At 36.6% G+C, this 21,740-nt stretch overlaps 1 protein-coding gene across 1 annotated transcript; it reads right to left on the bottom strand.

The window, feature by feature from the left end:
• Positions 1-5,954: 5,954 nt before the first annotated feature.
• On the bottom strand, positions 5,955-19,482 carry LOC100769523 (aldo-keto reductase family 1 member C13). The gene is made up of 9 exons (XM_027405091.2): positions 19,399-19,482; positions 16,807-16,974; positions 16,288-16,404; positions 13,519-13,596; positions 12,919-13,041; positions 12,105-12,214; positions 11,406-11,571; positions 7,851-7,933; positions 5,955-6,123 (listed from the first exon to the last, which is right to left on the bottom strand). The coding sequence occupies exons 1-9, from the start codon at positions 19,480-19,482 to the stop codon at positions 6,081-6,083; spliced, it is 972 nt and encodes a 323-aa protein (XP_027260892.1). The 3' UTR covers positions 5,955-6,080.
• Between the last annotated feature and the right edge of the window lie 2,258 nt (positions 19,483-21,740).

Raw genomic sequence — 21,740 nt, 5'->3', positions numbered from 1 at the left:
ACATCATAATTGTAAATTTGAGAGTACTCGTATAAGATTTGAAATGTTGGTGTCAAAATACAACAAAATAATTGTAAGTAGAGCATATATATTTCACATTAATAAAGAATGTTTAAATTCAGGACTTGGAATTTTAATGCATGTCTTTCAAAGAGCAGGGAATATGTTATTACCCATGCTATTGCATGGTTATATGATACATGTGATAAAAATTGGAAGACTGGAACTTTTAATCAGTCATTATTTCTGAAATTTTGGAGTGTTATTATTTTATGTCCTATGTGTTTTTTCAGTCATTATAAGAGCTTTATTTTATTTTAAACTCTAAGAAGGGTTCTTTTCAAGCAACTAAGGAATGCTGGGACAGAAGAAATAGTCTTCTAGAAGAGAACTATAATTGGTATGATGTACCAAATTGTCAGTCCCCAAAGCATATATATAAATAACATTATATAGACTCTGAAGAATATTTGTGTATATATATATATATATATATATATATATATATATATATAGGCATGTGTGTGTAACAATTAATGTTCAAATGCCATGAATTTGAAAGAGAGCAGGGAGGAGCATATGGGAGGGCTTGGAGGGAAGAAAAGGCAGTTGGTATTATATAATAATCTCAAAAAATAAAGAAGTTTTTAAAAGATAAAGCTATGCCTTTAACTATCTGAGTAAAATGGAATTTTCCAAGCAGAAAACACAATACTCTTAACTTTATTTCAACTGCATTTACTCAATATGGCAAACTCAATGTCCTTCTGTCTCCTTCATTATGTTCCTATTCTTTAATAAACTCCTCTATCCTGCTCTCATAAATGCAAATATGGATATTAATATTTCCTGAGTACCTTTTGGTTGGACTCCAGGATGCTGTCACAACTGGCCATCTCTCTGGAGATTCAAATAATTTGTTTTTAATCCTGGTACCCAGTTATCTACTTGGACCTTAAATTATGTACCTACATAACTATTTGAATACCCTGAAAATAGAAAAAGAACTATTTTGTTTCATGGACAGAAAATTTCAAACTTGTTGCACCCTGTCCACAATTTACAATGCTAAATTCCCCCTCTTTATACAGCCATGAGGATTGTGAAAATATGGCAGCATATTTAAACAAAATTTAAATGAGATTACAACATAAAAACTGTTACAACTATAAATAAAGATCTTTATTATATAAAGAATTTATATTAATTATGAAAATTCTCATAATCTTATATGATAAAATTTTAGGCCTTCTTTTTGTGCCTAAAACTTTGTCGTATCTAAACTACATTTATGGGTGAATTTTTATGTATTTAATATAGTGATGATATTTTAATGTCTTAGAACTAATAGGACAGTAATTATTCCTGGGTACATGGCCATCACTATATTATATACATAAAATGCCACCCATAAATTAAGATAAGATGTGAGCACAGCTCTCTATTCTGTTGTGACCAATCGTCATTCTAATATTTGTAAATTGAACTGTTTTGGCAAATGTCAAAGCATAAAGCTAGTGCCTCAAAAATCAGGACCAAGGCCTTGGTGGTCATTTTGTCATTAAACACTATTTCTTGTGTTTTGCCAAGTTATTGATTTGTCTCATTTAGAATTGGGTCCCGGCTAGGCAGTGATGGACCTGCCTCTCGGGAGGCAGGGGCAGACAGATCTCTGGGAGTTCAACACCAGCCTGATATACAAAGCTAAACAGAAAAACAGTGTCTTGAAAAACCAAAAAAGAAAAATTGAAATAGAATTGGGTTCCATGGACTCAAACTGATGAGTTCCCATACAAGTCTTAAGTGTTCTAACTAGGCTAAGTCATGAACTCAGGAAAAGATGAGGAGGCTCTATCTTCTCTTTATCATTTGTTATTCTGAAAATTTTGCTGATATGTACAGCCTTTGGTTTCAACTATTAGTCTTTTTTGCATGAAACTTTGGTGGCAATGTGTCTATAACAAAAGTTCTGTTGTTACTTGCATAGACCCATTTATTTAAAGCTGAGTCCCTGTCTATGCATACTTATGCATTTGGACTGTGGTAAAGAAGGTACCACAAGTGTTCAAAACTTGCCAAACAGTTATAAGTCTAGGTAAGATGAGAAACCCTCTTTCAATAAAATCATTACCTGTTTCCCTATGACTGTAGCAACCATGTCTTTTTTTTCTCCAGAGTAATTGTTTCAGATGTTTTTTGTTAATTTTACTGGCTTCTTTACATGATCCTTGTGCAAAAGACATTGTGATTCATTCCTAGCCAATGGTACATGAGAGATGACCATACTAGGGTACTATCCAATTTTATTTTGTAAGAGATGATTTTAAAAGGTGGATTTTCTCCTGTTGGATTTTGTACTGTGGCTCCATAAAATCTCAAGTTACTGTAGCTTCGTTCACCCAGCCTGAACATGATGTCAACACATGGGAGAAGTGTTAGTACAGATGGAAGACGATAAGGATGCTCAAGTGACAAGTTCCAGAGCTTGTTCTCTCGCCAGACTTCTTATGTAGGTAAATATTTCTGTCATACTTCAGCCAATATGATGTAAATTTATAACCTAGAGATATCCTAACAACAGCAAGTGAAGGTAACAAATTTCTCCATGACACACCCATCTCCCATTGCACTTTGCAGACATCCAAACAAACCTAGACTTTCCAAAAATTTGTGAATCAATAATGAGATTATAAACCTTTGTGAATTTAAATGAAGACTCAAATATTGAGCAACAGGGCCTGGAGAGATGGTTCAGGAGTTAAGAGCAATTGCTTCTTTTCCAGAGGACTTAAGTTTGATTCCTAGCACCCACATGATGGCTCATACCACCTGTAATTCCAGTTCTAAGTGACTAATAGTCTCTTCTGACCTCCTCAAGCACCAGACATGCATGTGGTAAATAGACACATATGCAGAAAAACACACATACACACACAATAAAAATAATTTTTAAAATATATTGAGCAATAATAAAAATTTATATGGAAAAGTTAATGGTATATTAAAAATTACTCAATTCTCTCCTAAAGTAATAAACATTGATCAACTTTTAAAACATTGGTAAAAAGCTATTGGTCATCACTTTTTCAAATGTAAAAAAAAATAAAATTTATTTTCTATGGTACATAGAAATAAATTGTAAAATTTCTAAAGAAAGCACCATAAACCTAGACTTTCTATATAATGTCAACTACTATTTATGAGGTTAGACTGTATGTGAGAATGGAGAAAATTATTGAGAACATTGTCCTGAAATGTTAAGTACATCTTTGATATTTTGGGACCAATAGAATCAATTGCTAAAATTTCTTTGAAAAAAAATAAATGGTAACTATTTACATCATCTACATGGAAGTACACATGGTACCAGGCAGGCAGTTATTCCAACTGTGGGACATAAATCACAGGAAAAGTACCTATTTTGAATGTCTCTTTGTTACTAATAGTTGTGTCTTTACTTGGTTTCTGTAGAGAGCTAACTTGTTACCAGAGCCTACATGTCAGTTAGTCTGTGTTACATTTTTTTCTGATGTTTGCATCGGAAAAACTTGAAGCCTCTCAGTCCAATATTGTGTTAGTATCTTTACACACTAAATTTTCAGGGATTTATAAATTGAATTCATCAATATGATAAGAATCACAATTCTTTCCCTGAAGGCTAAGGATGTTGAGCAATTCCTTAAGTGTCTTTCAGCCATTTGTGACACTTCTGTTGAGAATTTTCTGTTTAGATCTCTACCCCATTTTTAATTGGATTATTTGGTATTTTAGTGTTTAGTTTCTTGAGTTCTTTATATATCCATCAGGGAAATGCAAATCAAAACAACTCTGAGATACCATCTTACACCAGTCAGAATGATTAAGATAAAAAAAACGCCAAAGATAGCTCATGCTGGGGAGGATGCAGAGTAAGGGGAACAATCATTCATTGCAGGTAGGAGTGCAAACTTGTATAACCACTGTGAAAATCAGCATGGTTGTTTCTCAGAAAATTGGGAATCTATCTACTTCAACATCCAGCAATACCTCACTTGGGTATATACCCATCAGATGCACTCTCATACCACAAGGCATTAGCTCAACTCTGTTTATCTGTAATAGCCACAACCTAGAAACAACCTACATGCCCCTCAACTGAAAAATGGGTAAAGAAAATGTGGTACATTTACACAATGTAGTACTCAGCAGTAAAAAGCAATCACATCATGCAATTTGCAATCAAAGGGATGGAACTAAAAAAAAAGCCTGAGTGAAGTAACTCCAATCCAGAAATACAAACACAGTATGTACTCACTTAAAGCAAAGGATACTCAGCCTATAGGCGATGACCCCAGAGAAGCTAGGTAACAAGGAGAACCCTAAGATATACATACAAAGACCTCCTTGGGAAAGAGAAATAGACAAAATCTCCTGAGAAAATTGGAAAAGCATAATGGGGGGAGAATGGAAGGCAGAAGTGGAGGAAGATGGGGAGGGCATAGGAAAAGGTGAGGGAGTTGGATGGTGGAGTTGGGGGAAGGACAGAGAGAGAGAACAAGGAAAGAGATATCTTGATTGAGGGAGTCATTATGGGGCTAGTGAGATACCTAGAACTATGGAGATTCCTGGGACTCCACAAAGATGACCCCAGCTAAGACCCTAAGAATTAGTGGAGAGGGTCCCTGAACTGACCTTTCCCTGTAATCACATTGGTAACTCCCTGAATTTGCATCATAGAACCTTCATCCAGCAATTGATGGAGGCAGATGAGGAGATCCAAAGTTAAGCACTGGACCAATCTCCCAGAGTCCATTGAAGAGAGGGAGGATCAGTATTATGAGTAAAGGGGTCAAGACCATTTTGGAGATACATACAAAGATAGCTGATCTGATGTATGGGAGCTCAATGACTTTTGACTGACAACGAGGGAACCTGCATGGAACCAAACAGGGCCCTCTGAAAGTTTGTAACACTTGTGTGGCTTTGAGGCTAACAGCAGTGGGACCAGAATTTATCCCTGGTACTTGATCAGTATTTTTGGAGCCCATTCTCTCTTTGAAGGGATAACTTGTGCAGTTTTTTTTTTTTTTTTGGAGGGAAGGACCTTGTTCTTTTTCAAAGAGATATGCCAGACTTCCTTGACTACTCGTGGGAAGCCTTTACCTATCTAAGGAGTGGTTGTGATGGGGTGGAGGGAAGTTTGCAGAGGTGGGGGAGGGCAGAGAGTAGAACTCAGATTGGTAAGTAAAATGAGAAATGATTGTTTTAAATAAAAAATCATGTCAAAATTCAATTTTTATAAGTTTCTCTTAATGTATGAAAATTAATATTGGTTCTGTTTATTTATTTTACAAATTAATGATAGGAATAACACTCTGATGTGTCATTGGATTAAATCTGTAAAAAGCAGATTTTCTGTAAGATGTAATTATTTTAAGAAAAAAGACAAAATAATTGAAAAAATACAACCTTGGCATCATTTCTAGTTAGAGCTGTGATCAACTCCCTCCTCCTGAAGTGCCCCATTCTGACTTTAAATGGTCCTACTAAGCTGATTCTCATGTTACCTCTTCAGCCTAACCTATCACAGGAATGCCTCACTCTCTAGTTCCAAGAATCTAAAACTAAGCAGCTATTGAGAGCCTGGGAACTGTAGTCAACATTCCCATGTGTATCTCACCTTGGAGACTGTGTATGGTGTTCTCTTCTAGACTCATAGATAAAGCACTACTGACACATAAACAGCTACTAACAGATATTCTCTGGTCTAGAAACACCACCTACCCCAAGTCTGAGACATTTATAAAAGGGAAATCATCATCTACAAACACCACCCACAGACTTCAACCAAAACTAGTTTTGTGTCATAATGACTCATTAAAAAATAAAGCATATTTTGAGGAGAAAAAAGTAATATTTATTTCAAAGCATCATGAAACTTAAATCTCTTTTCTTCAAAGTCATTATCTGGAGCTTCAGCTGAATATCAGAGATGCTAAGCAACCTGGGTTGACTGGAAATGGGACATCCATCAAACAGCATCTGAGTCACATGACCAACACCACACAGTGACTTCAGGCAGTCATGACTAAGTCCTCATGTTAATATTCCTCAGAAAATGGATATTCAGGGTGGTCAGCCAAACTAAAATAAAAATAAAACAAACATGCACTGTATGATTCACACCTGCAATGTAAAGATATGACATCTAGGAAGTCACCATGGAGGTGAGAGTTAACAGTTGCAGAAGGTGATATTCTTATAGACATTTACAAACATTTATATGAAATGTTTTAAAATATTATTTATACATTATTTTCCAACTATGTCACTTATACCAGAACAGAATACACAAAGACCAGTATTTATAAATATTCATCTCCCTTAGCTTCATCTATGCATCAATCAAAGAAAGAAGAGTAAAAAATCCTTCCCAACTTCAGTTTCCAATGAAAGGAAAAAAGCATGTCATCTTAGTTCAAGGTAACTCTACACATTGATTAAGACATTAAGAAATATCTCAATATTTCTTATATATCATTTATGCTCCCTACTTCCATTTAAGTATTAGTAATTTGCTAATTTTCACTCAATTCCCTTATGTACAACATAATTTACTAGATTCAGTTAGGGACAGAATGACATTAAGAAGATGGGGTTCCATGTCCAAGGAGCTAACTATATAATTTGTAGACTTCTATCTATAAATAACTATCCCAAATATGCAGTGATAAAAACCATTGTAAAACATAGAGACTGATATTTGGGTTTAAGCTTCAAGCTGAATATCATTAAATCAAAGCAGCACACCACTAGCTCTCACCTCTACCTCAAACTGAAAGCTGATCCTGACTCCACCAAAACTCAGACTGTAATCTCAGACTCCTCTTCCCTCCTCACTGTGGCTAGAGAATTCTGAGACTTCAATGTCTTCCTATCCTCAATGTAGCTGGAGAAAGAATGCCAGCTCTGAGACCCTGTTGCTGTCTTAAATACCTCTTATGTGTCCTGGGATTAAAGGTGTGAGGACTGATTATCTTTTAGACTGATTCACTCTAATGTATCCCTGGGTGACTTTGAACTATCAGAGATTCATCTGCCCTTATCTCCTGAGTCCTGGGATTGATTAACTGTGTGTGCCACCACCTCTTTCCCTCTAGAGCTTATGTCTGACTTTGCTTTTTGAATCCCCAGGAAAGCTTTAATAAATCATAAATAATTTATCACTATAAATCATTAATTGTTGAAGTGTGACAAAAATTATTCATTATTTACAAAAAGGATTTACTCACTGAAGTATCCCAATTTTACCTTCATTCTGCAATACACTAATAAAAGTCTTACTAAAAATAATGTATATACCAAATTTACATAGCATTATAGATTTTCTAATCATCCTTCAAACACTATCATATTTATTTCTTTTGAGAAGTAAAATTCTAACAAGTAGAATATATAGATTGATAGATGATGATAGATGACAGGTAGATGAATATGCTCATATATATATGTATATATATACAGTCTTTGCTTGTAATTCATAACCTATTTGCAATATCAACTTTTGTAACCATAGAACATGAAGGGAAACTAAAAATTGTTGTGTGGCTATTAATTGTCCTAAGCAAGAGTGCTTATTCCTGAAGGATCTTTTCTTAGTTTTGAGCCCAGTTTTTAAAACCTCTATGTTTTGCAATGACACATCCATATTTTCAAAAACTCAGAAACAAATGTTAGATTAACTATATCCATGGGAAACTTGCTACAGACAAGTAGGGCATTTGATTTCTGAACTTTCATGGATGGAAGATGGGAGGAAGAGACATGGACCTGGAACAAATTGAAGTGAGGTGTTTTTCAGCATTACTTACAAATTAGCTGGAAGATATCGGAAATTTTTATTCATGCCATCTAGGGTTTTCATATCCTCGGGAGACAACTGGAATTCAAAAACCTTTCAGGAAAACACAAAGGTTTTAGCATTTGAATGAAGCAGATTTTATGTCTCAAAGACAATTGAGTAGTATGTGTGCTCCCAGAAATCATGAACGTTGTTTACTAAAATATTCATGGTTAATAAATATCAAATAAAAATGGGAGAAATCTGCTCTTGAGATACACTAAAATTGCACAATGTCACAGACAACAGGAAATCACAAATGCAGCTTGAGAAAAACAAAAACAGTTAACATCACCCAAAGACTATGGCATCACAGATATAATTTCCAAGAAATCTAGAACAAAATTTGAAATATATCACACAAACAGTGAGTTGCATGGGGTGTGAGATTTTGCTATCCATCAGTAAATAAATAAATGCAAACAATTGCTCTTTTCAATTTTATGTAAATCAAGATTTGTCCAAATTCTACTTCTATCATGTTCATATAGGAGAGAAGTGCTTGCTTTATAGAGGATCTTCTGATTTAAACATCAACATGATTTTCATGATTTTTCCCATCTTAAAGCACATGCAGGGGTAAGTCCTTTTGTGCCATAAAATATGGAGACAAAGAAATATTAAGGGAAGAAGGATGAGGAAATTTGTCAACAGCTTAACAAGTGATAAATCTAGTAAGACAATTAATTAGGATAGTGGGAAACAGTAAACAAAAAAAATGAACAGAGGAAATAACTCATAAAGGTAACCACCATTAATCAGTCATTTAAAATTACACATATCTTTCTGATTCATATTTTACAACTTATAAGAACTGTATTTTAGAGAACAGTTTAGGAGGAAATAATACAAAGCCCTGGTAAAATAGTGAAGGAGACTCGAAAGCCTGAATAGTAAAAAGACATGATGCTCAGTCACAGTAAAAATATGAAGACTGAAGTAAGAGCCATTTATTTATAAAGTAATGAAAAGTGGAAAATTAAGCAAAATTGGGAGAAGGCAATTCATCAAACTTCTGAATTTGCATAACGATTACTATTGACATTATGTAGGAAACTGATAATCTGCACTTCTTTTTATTTGAGAAAATAGAACATCTCTTTTTTGACTACCTAGATTTTTAAATTATTGCTCTGTTATACTTATCACCTTAAACCACCAGTGTTCATTTGTGTTTGTGTGTATGTGTGTGTGAATCATTTTCAAATGATCATTCATATATATGTATGTCATATATATGACATATATATATATATGTCAATTTCAAATGACCATAAATATCATATCACATTGCACATGTCCAAAGGTATTTATCACAAAACTGAGTTTGTGCTCCTTCTCCAGCAGCATTTTTAGGAACACCAGCAGTACATGGTTACAACATCGAGGCAGTTGTAGTTGTCTGCCAGGCTTAAGTATCAGAAGAAACTTTGGTTCAATTGCTGCTAAGATTTACTATCATGTTTTAGAATTAAATGTAAACATTATTTTACATCCAAACTGCAGTTCCCCTACCCTCTCTCCTGCCATCTTCCCCTCTCCCCTATGTGTATTTCTAAATTCACTCATCATCTGTTTCTGTTTAGAAATGGGCAGGCCTCCTATTGGTGACTACAAAACATGGCATACCAAGTTGAGATAAAAATAAGCTCCTTCCATTGTCTTAAGACTGGGCAAAGCAACATATTCACTTATAAGTAAAGAAAAGAAAGGATAGTCATGCTACAATCCACAGACATACAAGACTAGGTAACAAATAGAATCCAAGGAGGGAGCTATGGATCTCCAGGAAAAGGAGAAATAGAAGAGATTGGGTAGACTGGGGTAGGAGAAAATGGGAACATATGGGATCTGGTTAGGGGTGGATGAAGGGGGAGACTATTAAAAGACATGATGGGAAGGGGGGAAATTTCAGATAAGGCAGAAAACTGGTACAAGAGAAGCTCCTAGGAATCTACAAGGATGACCCCAGCAAAGCCTCCTAGCAATGGCAGATTCTTAGCCTGAACTGGCCATCTACTGCACTACGGCAGATGTCTAGTAGAAGGATTGGGAAGCCAGCCCAGACATACAACCTTTGACCTACAATCAGTCCTGCCTATGGGAAGTTCATGGAGTGGGCTGTAAGACTGTCATGGGCATTGTGGCAGTGACCTACCAAAGACTGGCCTGCCTCAGACCCATACCACAAGATTGAGCCACCCCTGACACTACCTGGAGAGCCAGGACACAGAGGTTGGAGGGCCCAGAGAACTAGGGTAGAACCAAACATGATTGAGGAGAAAAAAGGCAAGGAAATGATGCCTAATGAAATTCTGCTATACTCATGGTTTGGTGTCTACCCCAATTGTCATCAAAGAGCCTTTATTCAGTAGCTGGTGGAAAAAGATGCAGGGACCCACAGCTAAGCACTGGGCCGAGTCATGGTATCCTGCATAATGAAAGGCAGACGGATTGTATGAACCAGGGGGCCTGGTCAAGGGCATCATAAGGGAACCCACAAAAACAGCTATCCTGGGGCTCATAGAAGCTCACAGAGTCTGGACTGACAACCAGTGAGCCTGCTTGGGAACAAACAAGTCCCTCTATATATGTGTCACAGTTATGTAGTTTGTTCTATTTTTGGGACTCCCACTAGTGGGAGCAAGAGCTGTCACTAAGGCTTCCCCTGGTTTTGGGGAACCAATCCACACTTCTAGATCTGAGCACTGTTGAAATGTTTTTATACGTCCACCCACTGAGACAATGGCTACTTCCTACCCTTTGAATATTGACTGCTGTGTAACTTGCACTAGATACATGAATGTCACAGAAGCAATGATATGTCAAGCCTGTGCAAGTCATTAAAGCTTCTCACTGTCTTGGTGTAGGACTAAGTGCAGAGGTAAAACCTGGGAAATTGTCAGTTGTATGAAACCTATATGGAATGGAGAAATAGTTCAATCACTCTACTGTGCTTGACAGGCCTCTTTGTCCTGAATATATGCACAATGGTTCCTCAAAGATATGTGAAGCAACCCAGCATAGATGATTTTCACTGTGTTCAGGCTAAAATAAAGCAAATTTTTAAATTAAAGAACACTAAGGTAAATAATAATATTTATATTAAACTTCTACTTAAGAGCGGATTCTTTGGTAACTAAACATTTTCTACTAAAATAAAGTATAATTACTTGAAATTTAATATATCAGTATTAGAATAGCTGACCATTCAATGAATAAAAAGTAAACCATAGAAATTTCTAGAACAAAAGTTACTCATTCCAAATTCCTTATTTCAGAAAATACAACAGAGAGCCATGGAAAAGAGGTATGTAGTATTTGACTGACAACACAAAGCAAATTCTGCATAGGCTCCAACAATAAATCTATTAAGTCATGCTGCTGTTTGTTTCACATACAAAACATTTCTCAATGCACCTGAATGTGGGCATGCATAGAAAATGCTAGAAATACAGGCTTGATTTCAATTCAGAGGTTTGAAGGAAGCATGTATACGAAAGATACTATCTTCACAGCTCATCACCTGCAAATTCTCTTTCATCTCATTTTCTTTGAAACTCTGGGCCAGGGGAATGACCCCACGCTGAACCAGGTATCGAAGTGCAATCAGGGCGGGGCTTCGCTTATTCTTTTTGGCCACATCACAAAGAACTGGGTCATTCAAGAGAACTGGAGAGTTCTGGTCCACCCTAGCAAAGTAGAAATGAGATCCTTAGGGAAAGGTTTGGTTTTGCTATGGTGCTTAAAAACACATTGCAGGGCACATTCTAGACTGGGCATGATGGTTATGGGTAGTTGTCAAATGGACAAAGTCTAGAATCACCTGGACAATGAGCCAAGTGATGAACCATTCCCCCGACAGAGGATCCTGGACTGTATAAATGGAGAAAATGGTCAAAGAATAAGTGTTCATTTGTCATTCTCTGCTTCTTGACTGAATGTGAAGGGATGACCTGCTTCAAGTCCCTGACACCCTGACTTGACTGCCATTATGGTCTATACCCTAGAACTATGAACTATGACCAGTTCTTTCTCCCTGGGGTTACTCTTGTCTGAGTATTTTTGGAGGAACATGAAAAAAAGAACAAATACACCAGGACTACAGAACCAAAGACTTTGGCCTTCACAGGTTCTTCTAAAGAAAGATCCCCCTCTCCCTGAGAACTGAGGGTTAGGATACTAATTGACAGTCTTACTTCAGGTATACTCTTCATCTTATTACCATTCTTTATATCTTTGGGTTCCCAGAGCACCATAAGCAACCAGAACAATGTCTTTTGATTTGCAGTACTCCAGCAGCTTACTCTGGTTTAAATAAAGATGGCATTCAACCTGTGAAAGAATATAATAGAAAGATATCAAGTTATATCTAATGCTCATATTATAACAAATGAAAATGCTTAAAAACCCATAGACTAAGACAATTATATGCACTATCACAATTGAACTTAAATGATCAAACTGTTGCAATTTTTCCTGAAGAATAAAAGAACTGCTTTTTGGGGATTCTGCTAATAACATTTTGACTGGGTAAGTTTGGGGGCCAAAATAATAACTAGAGGTCCTCAAGGCAGTTCAGTGTTTAAAGATGCCAGCTGCTGAGATAACTAAACTTGTGAGGAAGGACCATAATAAGATGGTGAGAAACATCTAACATCCACATAAGTCCTGAACACCAACTGATTTTTTTTTATTTGAACTCAAAATCTTTCAACAAAATATACCATGCCTACCCATTAGTCTCAGTTCAGGGAGAAGATCACTTTGCCCTGCCCTCAAATTCTGCCTGCTGGACTAACTTTAAAATTATACATTCACCAGCAGTGGGGTACTAAAGTATACCTCCATTATCACCAATACTTTAATAGTCCATGGTTAAATGAAAATTCTCCCATGTCTTTTGAAATAGTGATGTTGCTCTCAGAATCTTCTTTTCCACAAAATGAAAATCACTTGGGCACAGGACAAATAAACAAGTGTCAGTAGTACAGAGTGAGGAAAAGCATGAGAGATGGGAAGGGAGGGAGAAATCTTACCTGATTGCAGACAGGTTTGTACTTAAGTCCTGGTTTGTTCAGAATTCTCTCTAACTGCCTGTGGTTAAAGTTGGACACCCCAATAGACTTGACCAATCCTGCATCCTTACACTTCTCCAATGCCTGGTGAAGAGAAAGGGGTTATGAGGGGTCATACTAGCAATTGACTACATCAATATAAAGGGAAGATGAAGCAGTTACAAGGAAAACTGTCTAGAGCTAGACATATGGATCAGTGCCCTAAGGTCAATCACAGACACTGTAAAAGGTGGGGAGGGGTATATTGCCCAGATGATCATTGGACTTAAATATGAAGACATCATGATAATGGTGATAATGAAGAATAAGATGCTAGCCAAAGAGGAATTTCCATGACATCAATAGAAATTTGAGGATGCTACTTCATAAGATGTCAAAATAACACTTAATCCTATTATCCTGAGTACTTCTTCATTTTCTTTCCCTTACATTTTAGCAATGCATATTTTCCCTTCTACTCCAGCAAATATGTATGCATGTAAATAAATTTCTCTATCCAAGGGAAATGAGATGATTCTCCCTCTCTCTGCGTGCTTTATTGTCCTTTTGAAAAGCACTCACCTCCCACGTGGCACAGAAATCCACTGTGTCCAACAGCAATTTCCCTTGTTCATCCTCTGGAAAATCATTATCTCCTGACTGAAACAGAAGTGTTTGTTAATTAAATCTCACAAAACATGTGCCTCATTTATAGTAATGCTTTTAAGAATATACTGGAGGAGCTGGAGAGAGAGCTTAGTGATTAAACCCTGGTTTCTCTTTCAGAAGACCTGGGTTCATGTCCCAGCACCTCCATGGTGGTCACAACTATTTGGAACTAAGTCCCATGGGGCTCACTCCCCTCTTCTGAGCTCCATACACACTAATGCACAAGCATACACACAAAGAAAACATCCATACACACTAAAAATATCTTAAATTTTAAAGAATATCTTGGAAATAAGACAGTAAGTAGCCATAAAGAGATTGAATCATCATCCTATATACTGTGATTACCAAGTGCTACTTACGAAGAGTAGTAAAAATTATTTGTAGATAAAAGAACTTAGTGTTCTTTTTTTCTTACATTAACTATGTGCATATTGCAAGCATGCAAGTAAAATTATATGTGCTGAGTAGGTTGTATTTATAATATATATATATATATATATGTGTATAAATATACATATATGTATATATGTATGCTCATATATATGTATATATGTATGTATGTATATGAAAAGAAGCCATGATTTTGAAAGAGCAATGTGTTTTTATGGGAATGGATGGATGAAGGAGTGTGCAATAATAGGACATAATCATATTTCACTTTTAAAAACATGTATTGAGATTTTCTTTTGTCGTGATATACTGTAAACTTAATAAAATTCCCCCATGCACTTAAAAAGTGATACATTCTCTCCCCAAATGCTGCATATATGGATATTTTCTATTATTTGCATACATGTTGATTTTTTACCTAGCATCTCATATGGCTAAATCCTCGTGATACTTCTGCTTCTCTTTTCTCTAGTAGATTTCACATTATAAATTTGAAGAAGTATTATTTCAACATACCTTCTAGGAGCAGGGACATTTTTAAATATATTTTCAGTACAATGATCAAAACAAGGAAAAATAACAGTCAAAAAAGGTTATCTGATCTGAAGTCAGGCTTAAATTGTGCTAATTGTTGCAATACTGTCTTTTGTTGTAATTATGAAGATTACTTCATTGTGATGTCCTATTGACTTAAAAATGTACTTAGCTTATTCAGTATCAAGGGTGGGATCCCATTGCATTTAGTTACCTGGTTTTAATTTTCTCTAGCACAAAACAGTTCCTTTGTCTATTGTCTTTGGTGATCTTGACATTTTTGAAGAATACAGATGTGTGTGTGTGTGTGTGTGTGTGTGTGTGTGTGTGTGTGTGTGTGTCTGTCTGTCTGTCTGTCTCTCTCTTTCTCTCTCTCTCTCTCTCTCTGTGTGTATGTGTGTGGGGGGTAGGGGTGTGTTCATAGTAGTTATAAAGGTTTAGCAGTGTACCAAATGCTATTTTATCTTCAGGGAATCCTATCCAAGTAGTCCTTGATATGAATTGCTCTAATACTGGGGATGTCAGATTTATTCACTTGATTAAGTTGTTAACTTGCAGATGTTTTAATAACAACTTTACTGTACTTTTCTTTGTATTGCATTAATATGAGAAGTTATTTAGAAACTTGTATACTTCAGATATTTTCATTATATTTTGTATATTTGTCACATGGAATTCAATTGGAAAGAACCAAGTTTTTCTTCACTTATTTAATTCTACTGTGTATTATAATCCATTGTTATTTATTTGCTGTTTGGCCACCTAGAGATTTGGGGAAGCACAAGTGGCCCTCATGCCTTTTTATATAGCCGTATTCTTCTAGGAATGCTTTGTATTCTGACATACCAAGGTGTGAAAATGTTTATTTATGATAAATAAAAGTTCATGACAATGAAAAATATTTTCTTTCTATAACAATTTTATTTTCAAAATTATACTGTAATTACATCATTTCCTTTCTCCCCCTTTCCTTCCTCAAACCCACATGTATGCCCTTGCTGTCTCTCAAATTCATGGCTCTCTTTCTTTAGTTGTTGTTACATACAAACACACACACACACACACACACACACACACACACACACACACACATATATATATATATATATATATATATATATATATATATATATCATGTACTTAAATAATATTTTCAAACAACAAAATGAGACCTCCAAGCTGACTTGTATTCTTTTTTTCTACTCTTTAGTTTGGAAAAAAGAAAATGTTTCATATTTACTGGGAAGTACAGTCATTGCATATCCTTAACCCCAGCGAGAATTTATACCAATCCTCTCCCAGGATAAATAAAATATATGAATACATGTGGGCACAAGGACAGGCATGTGAACCAAGGATGGCCAATCAGGACTGTGTGCAAGATTAATTGTGATAAGAAAGGATGCAGAGAAGCCATAAAGTGTCAATGACCTTGAAACTGAAACTATCCTGGGGCCACATTTGCCACCAAGATAGAAAACAGAGACAAGGCCCAAGCACACATCTAGTAATACAAATAAATGTAAAAGACATGTAAATATATGTTTTACTGGAAGTGACATCTTATCTGTGATTCTGACCATTTCTTGGTCACTTCATTTCATACTGCAGTAAACTCTTCATTGAACCCACTAAGAAGTTTAAAACACAAATTAACATAGTATGAAATTATAATGGAAACTTGTCTCAATCATCCATAAAAATGATATCCATGCCCCCATGAAATACATACATTTGGCAATACAATTCACATACCTTCATTGGCACTGGGTAATGCATAAGGTAAAGATCAACATATTCCAGTTGAAGCTTTTTCAGTGACTTTTCCAAACCAGGCCGGACAAGCTCTGGCCGAAAGCAAGTACACCAAAGCTACAAATGTTGAAGAATAGAAGTTGTAATCAATTAATAGATTGCCCAAACATGCATACTTATTTATCCTATTACTGAAACAATCTTTACACTTGAAGAAAAGTTATAATCATTTCCTTTAACCTGGGATTTACTCTTAATTGACAATGTAAACTCAGTTACGTATATTTTTGTTATAGGTAGTTCATTTATTGAACAATGAAAGGAAATTACTCAAGAAATGAAATACTACTAATTATGTCTAATAACTGAATTATTTTTCATAGATATTATAACCTACCATTACTTCCTCTTACCCATTTATGCAACTGACACCTTAACTGATTTCTGGTCTAGTATTATAATTTTCACTTACCTATATCATATTTAAATAATTTTCACTTGCATACTATAAAACTATACCTTTGTAGTGATGAACATGTCTTCTCTCTTTATAACACCAGCATTAATCTTGCTTTGAATGGCTTGTCCTATCTCCTCTTCTATTTGATATGCATAAGCAGTATCAATATGGCGGTACCCAATACCTATAGCGAGATTTGCAGCCTCCACTGACTTACTCTTGGGAACCTAGAGGAACAACAAAAAGAGGTATTTAGAGATGCATGTTCTGAGAGTTAGCTCAGAGTGAGCCTAGATAGGAGTTTACTAGACTAGAAAGAATTTTCTTTCTCAAAGTCATCCTCAGACCACTTGTTGGGCAACATCCTAGTCCCCTGATCCTTCATCCCTACTTTCTATTCTAAAAATTATAAAAAAAAAAACACAGTGAATTCTCCAGAAATACTGTAGATCTCACAGAAAGCTAAGTATTTCCACAGACTCAATGTTTGAGGCAATGAGCCAAAATCCACTTTCTCGGGGTCTTTCCTAATTAACAGAAAGATTTTCAGATTCAAGAACCTCTTTATATCTATGCAATCCTGCTTGCTTACTGGCACTGATGATTGCCAAGCTCACCCTGGGTTCAACTGCTTGCTTAAAAGTCACACTCAATTTATGTAGTGGGGTTACTAACAAATTGAACACAAGGAAGTCTGCTTGGGACAAGGCACAATTACATAAAGACTCCTCCATGACCCCAGCTAAGACACTGTCACAAAAAGATGAGAAAGCAAAGATCTCAAATACCAAGCAAGGCCAAGTTAATATAGGGACTTAAACAGAGAAGAATGTCCTATGTTAGTCTTTCTGTATATCCAATCACTTTGATAAGAAACAAAAATATTGGCAGGAAAAGATAATCTACCCTAGGAATATATCCTCATTAAAAATAAATTACATACATCAAGTCAGCCCATTCAATCAAAACTAATTTGTTTAAAAAGGATAAGTAAGACTGGAATTAAATCTAAAATTACTGCCTTGACTGTGAGATTTGAATAATGATACGACAGTTGACAGTTCTTTTATTAAAGGATTTATGGTGTAGGCTTGGGAGATGTCTCAATCAATGAAGCATTTGAAAAAACAACACTTAGACTCTTAGTTGAGACCATCAGCCCTCAGGTAAAGCTGAGTGTGACATGGTGACATACAGGTGTAAACCCAGTGCTTGGGGGAGCAAAGTCAGGGTGATGCCTGAAGCTCACAGAAATGCCAACCTAGCAGAATCACTGAGTTCCAGACAAACTACTCTGTGATTCACAAAGCTACTCCGTGATTCACCAACCCTGAGGCTTTAGAAGTAGCTTTGACCTGTTCCTGTTTTTTGTGCCACTTTGCAAAAGTAGGAAATCCTGTGTATATCTCCAGATATCTCTATGAATTTAAGCATAATCTAACAGGAAGGAAATGCACAAACAAATTTGAAGTTAGGTGAAGTGCCCCTTTGTCACAGAATTAAGAAGTCTCAGGAGGTATAGAAAATAAGATAGTCCCTCCATGTTCAGAAACAGTACACCTTGATGTTTTCAGTTCTGAGGACCAGAATGCACTAAACATGCATTAATGAAGACCACTGATTTACACTTAGCATTTCTAGGACCTCTTTCCCCCTGTCATTCAGGACACTCAGGATGATAAATCCCAGTAATTTTCCCACAGTTGAGAATTTGTACATGGGAGACCTTTCTTAGCCCTGGTGCAGCATTCACTGTGTGATGCTGAAGGCTACACCAAAACAAAATTGGAGTAGTCCTCAGATATTAGTTTGTGCATTAATCTACAAGGAGACACCCTGAGTTACCATGCTGATTTCCCTGTATCTTGCCTTCTTGAAAGGAAAAATGGTGTCATAAATTGTAGACATAAACAGAGAAGTTCCCTCTCACACTACTCTCAAGAAAGCTGATAGACAATTTGATGACTTTCTTTTTTTCTATCAAGCTGAGAACAATAGACATAGAAAAAACATATTGCTAAGAATTGTTAGGTCATAGACATGTCCCTTGAGCCGAGAGCTCACAGTCTGAAGATTCATGCCAAGTTCACTTGTAGAGCTGACAGGCCCCAAACTAGAGTAGTAAACTGAAGGCAGGCCTGGGTCAGAAAAGCAAAACCAAAATAAAAGACACAGCCACTTTCTGCCGAGCTCAAACTCCAGAACCTACAGCAAGAATAAACAGGGAACATAAACAAACTTTCTCCCTATCCCTGAAGTCCCTGATTGAGTTATAGTAAGTATCCCAATGTCACTGAGACATGTGTCCTGTAACTCCATCCTATACAACATTAACACCCACCCTCAAAGAAAATGTTTGTTCTCCATTAAGTGTGCCTCTCTGCTGGCTCACCAGGACAAGATCTTTCCCCAGACAAGTACTAGAATGAATAAAGACCCTATTCTGACACAGTCTTGACTCAGCCTATCTAAGGAATCAGCTTGGTCTCCTGCCCACAGCCACCAATTGCAGCTGCTGTAAGCTCTGTTTAACCAGAATAATAAACATGTGGGGACTCAATCAAACCCTGGTTCAGGGCAAGCCTGACTATCTGTCTTCTTGTACATGGAATAGCTCTAGCCTGGAAATACAAAGAATCATGCATTCTTACCTCAATGGGTTTATAGGTGCCAAAACCCAGAGCCGGAATGAATTGACCATCGTTTAGTCTGACCAACTGCTGTTTGGAATTCATTGCCTGTCACTCCTCTGTCTAAGCGAGTCCTGAATCTTCTGGTGCCCTAAAGCAGAAGTCGGTAAACATCCTGTATCAACTTGCTGTGTAATGGCTAACTAGTGGCACTTCCTCTCTGCTGGTTAACCATTCCTATTTTCTGGCGAATGTTTAACAATTTCAACTCCATGGTAATGATTAACTAGCGCTAGTATCTGGCTGATAGTTAAACAATACTACTGTATGCCTGATGTGTAAATACTGCAGTTGACTCTCTAATGAACAGCCAACATAAAAGAAGCAGCAGTAAATTTAAAGCATTATCTCACATGTAAGAAGGGAAGCCACTCATTTTCATATGAAAGATGAATTTCAAACAAAGTACTATATATTGATAAAGTGTTTATTTTCTGTAAGTTTCTCTTTAATGTCACATATATTTGAGAATAGATTATTTGAATAATTATAACACCTCAGACACGTATTGTCCTTTGAACATTATGAAGCCACAATTAAACATTTAAAAAATTTAGATACTCAGCAAGTAAACTTAATCAATAATTACAACAGAAAATGTTAGTCTTTTTTGAAAATTTTTCCTGTATTTTTCCATTGTCGTTGTCACAAGTGCAATCCTGAAAGGCACAAAAGGGACAATACAGAAGAGTGCTTAGTGGTTGATAAACCATTGGCAGCTACTGGGTATTATTTTCCAACAAGCAAGGGGACCTAGATATTACTACAGCCTTCGTTTGCTAGGTAATTTTGAAATATTTATGGATATGTGCTGGGTGTGCCAGAAGAGTGTCTGATAACTTGGGGCTTGTTGTTACCAGCAGTCATGGGAAACCTAGCTTGTTATATGAATTCGGGTATATACCTCTGGTCCCATGACTTCACAGCAGCCACCCTTAATCACTGAGTCATCTCTCCAGTACCTGGTTTTTATGTAACTAAAAATAAGATGTTAAAATGCATATCAATATTTTATAGTTTGTAACATCATTCAACATTCATAAAATACTAAATTAAAAATAATCAAATTACTATGAGTTTTGGAATGGGAGAGTGATTTAAAGTATTGATGAGACATGTTCTTTTCTTCCATTATTCCTAGAATATATGGGTTTTCACTAAAGCAGAACATATGAGACTAAAATATGTGGTAATTTTTAATGTATTGTGGCCATACAATGTGCATTATATACAAGGTAAGGCTGAAATAAAGAAATGGTTGTGCTGATTAATAACTTTTCTATATGCTTTTCAATCTAGAATTAATATCTTTCAAGTAGGAGTCAAAAAAAGTGTTTACTGAGAAATTTAAAAGAGGGCTGAAAAGATGGCTCAGATGTTAAGAGAATCAGCTCCTTTTCCAGAGCCCAAGGGTTTGATTTCATTAACCACTTGGCAGTTCACCAAATTACGTAACCCCTGGAGTCTGATACCCTGTTCTGGCCTTCATGGGCACTTACATGCATGTGGTGGATAGACACACATGTAGACCAAATACCTATGTACATAAAAATAAATAGTACTTTTTATGGGTGAAATGCTGTTTTTAGTTTTATTAGTTCAAATTAGAAACAAGCTTTCTTCACATGTCAATCCCTTCTCCCTCTCCCTCCCATCCCACTAACCCCCCACCAGCCCTACACCTCATCCCCCCTCTGCTCCCCATGCAAGGTAAGCCCTCCATAGGGATTCCCCAAAGTCTATCATATCATCCTAGGCAGTGTCTAGTTGGAGAGAGTATCCCTCCATGTGGGATGGGCTCTCAAAGTCCCATCTTACACCAGGGATAAATACTGATTCACTACCAGGAGCCCCATAGAGTGCCGAGGCCTCCTCATTGACATTCACGTTCAGGGGTCTGGATCAGTCCCATGCTGGCCTCCCAGACATCAGTCTGGGGTCTATGTGCTCCCCCTTGTTCAGGTCAGCTGTTTCTGGTGGTTTCACCAGTCTGGTCCTGACCCATTTGTACTTCATTCATTCCTCCCTCTCTGCAACTGGGTTCCAGAGTTCAGTTCAGTGTATAGCTGTGGGTATCCAGATTCAGAGACTCACCTTAGGCGGCAGGCATCAGGTAGCAAGTAGGGGGCAGAGGGTGGAGGGGGCAAGTTCAGGTTTTTTTTTTTTTGGTTTTTTGAGACAAGGTTTCTCTGTGTAGCTTTGGAGCCTATCCTGTCACTCGCTCTGGTGACCAGGCTGGCCTCGAACTCACAGAGATCCACCTGCCTCTGCCTCTGCCTCCCAAGTGCTAGGATTAAAGGCTT

Source organism: Cricetulus griseus, chromosome 3, assembly GCF_003668045.3.
Source record: "Cricetulus griseus strain 17A/GY chromosome 3, alternate assembly CriGri-PICRH-1.0, whole genome shotgun sequence".
NCBI classification, from domain to species: Eukaryota; Metazoa; Chordata; class Mammalia; order Rodentia; family Cricetidae; genus Cricetulus; species Cricetulus griseus.
This window is presented reverse-complemented; position numbering and strand designations above follow the sequence as displayed.

Excerpts from the sequence above, each read along its gene's own strand:
- LOC100769523 (XM_027405091.2), bottom strand. The coding sequence starts at position 19,482 with ATGAATTCCAAACAGCAGTTGGTCAGACTAAACGATGGTCAATTCATT. Across the intron at positions 16,405-16,806 it reads ACATGTTCATCACTACAAAG|CTTTGGTGTACTTGCTTTCG; the intron begins GTATAGTTTTAT and ends CAACATTTGTAG. Across the intron at positions 11,572-12,104 it reads ACCCAAAGATATAAAGAATG|GGTGGACCAGAACTCTCCAG; the intron begins GTAATAAGATGA and ends CTACTTTGCTAG.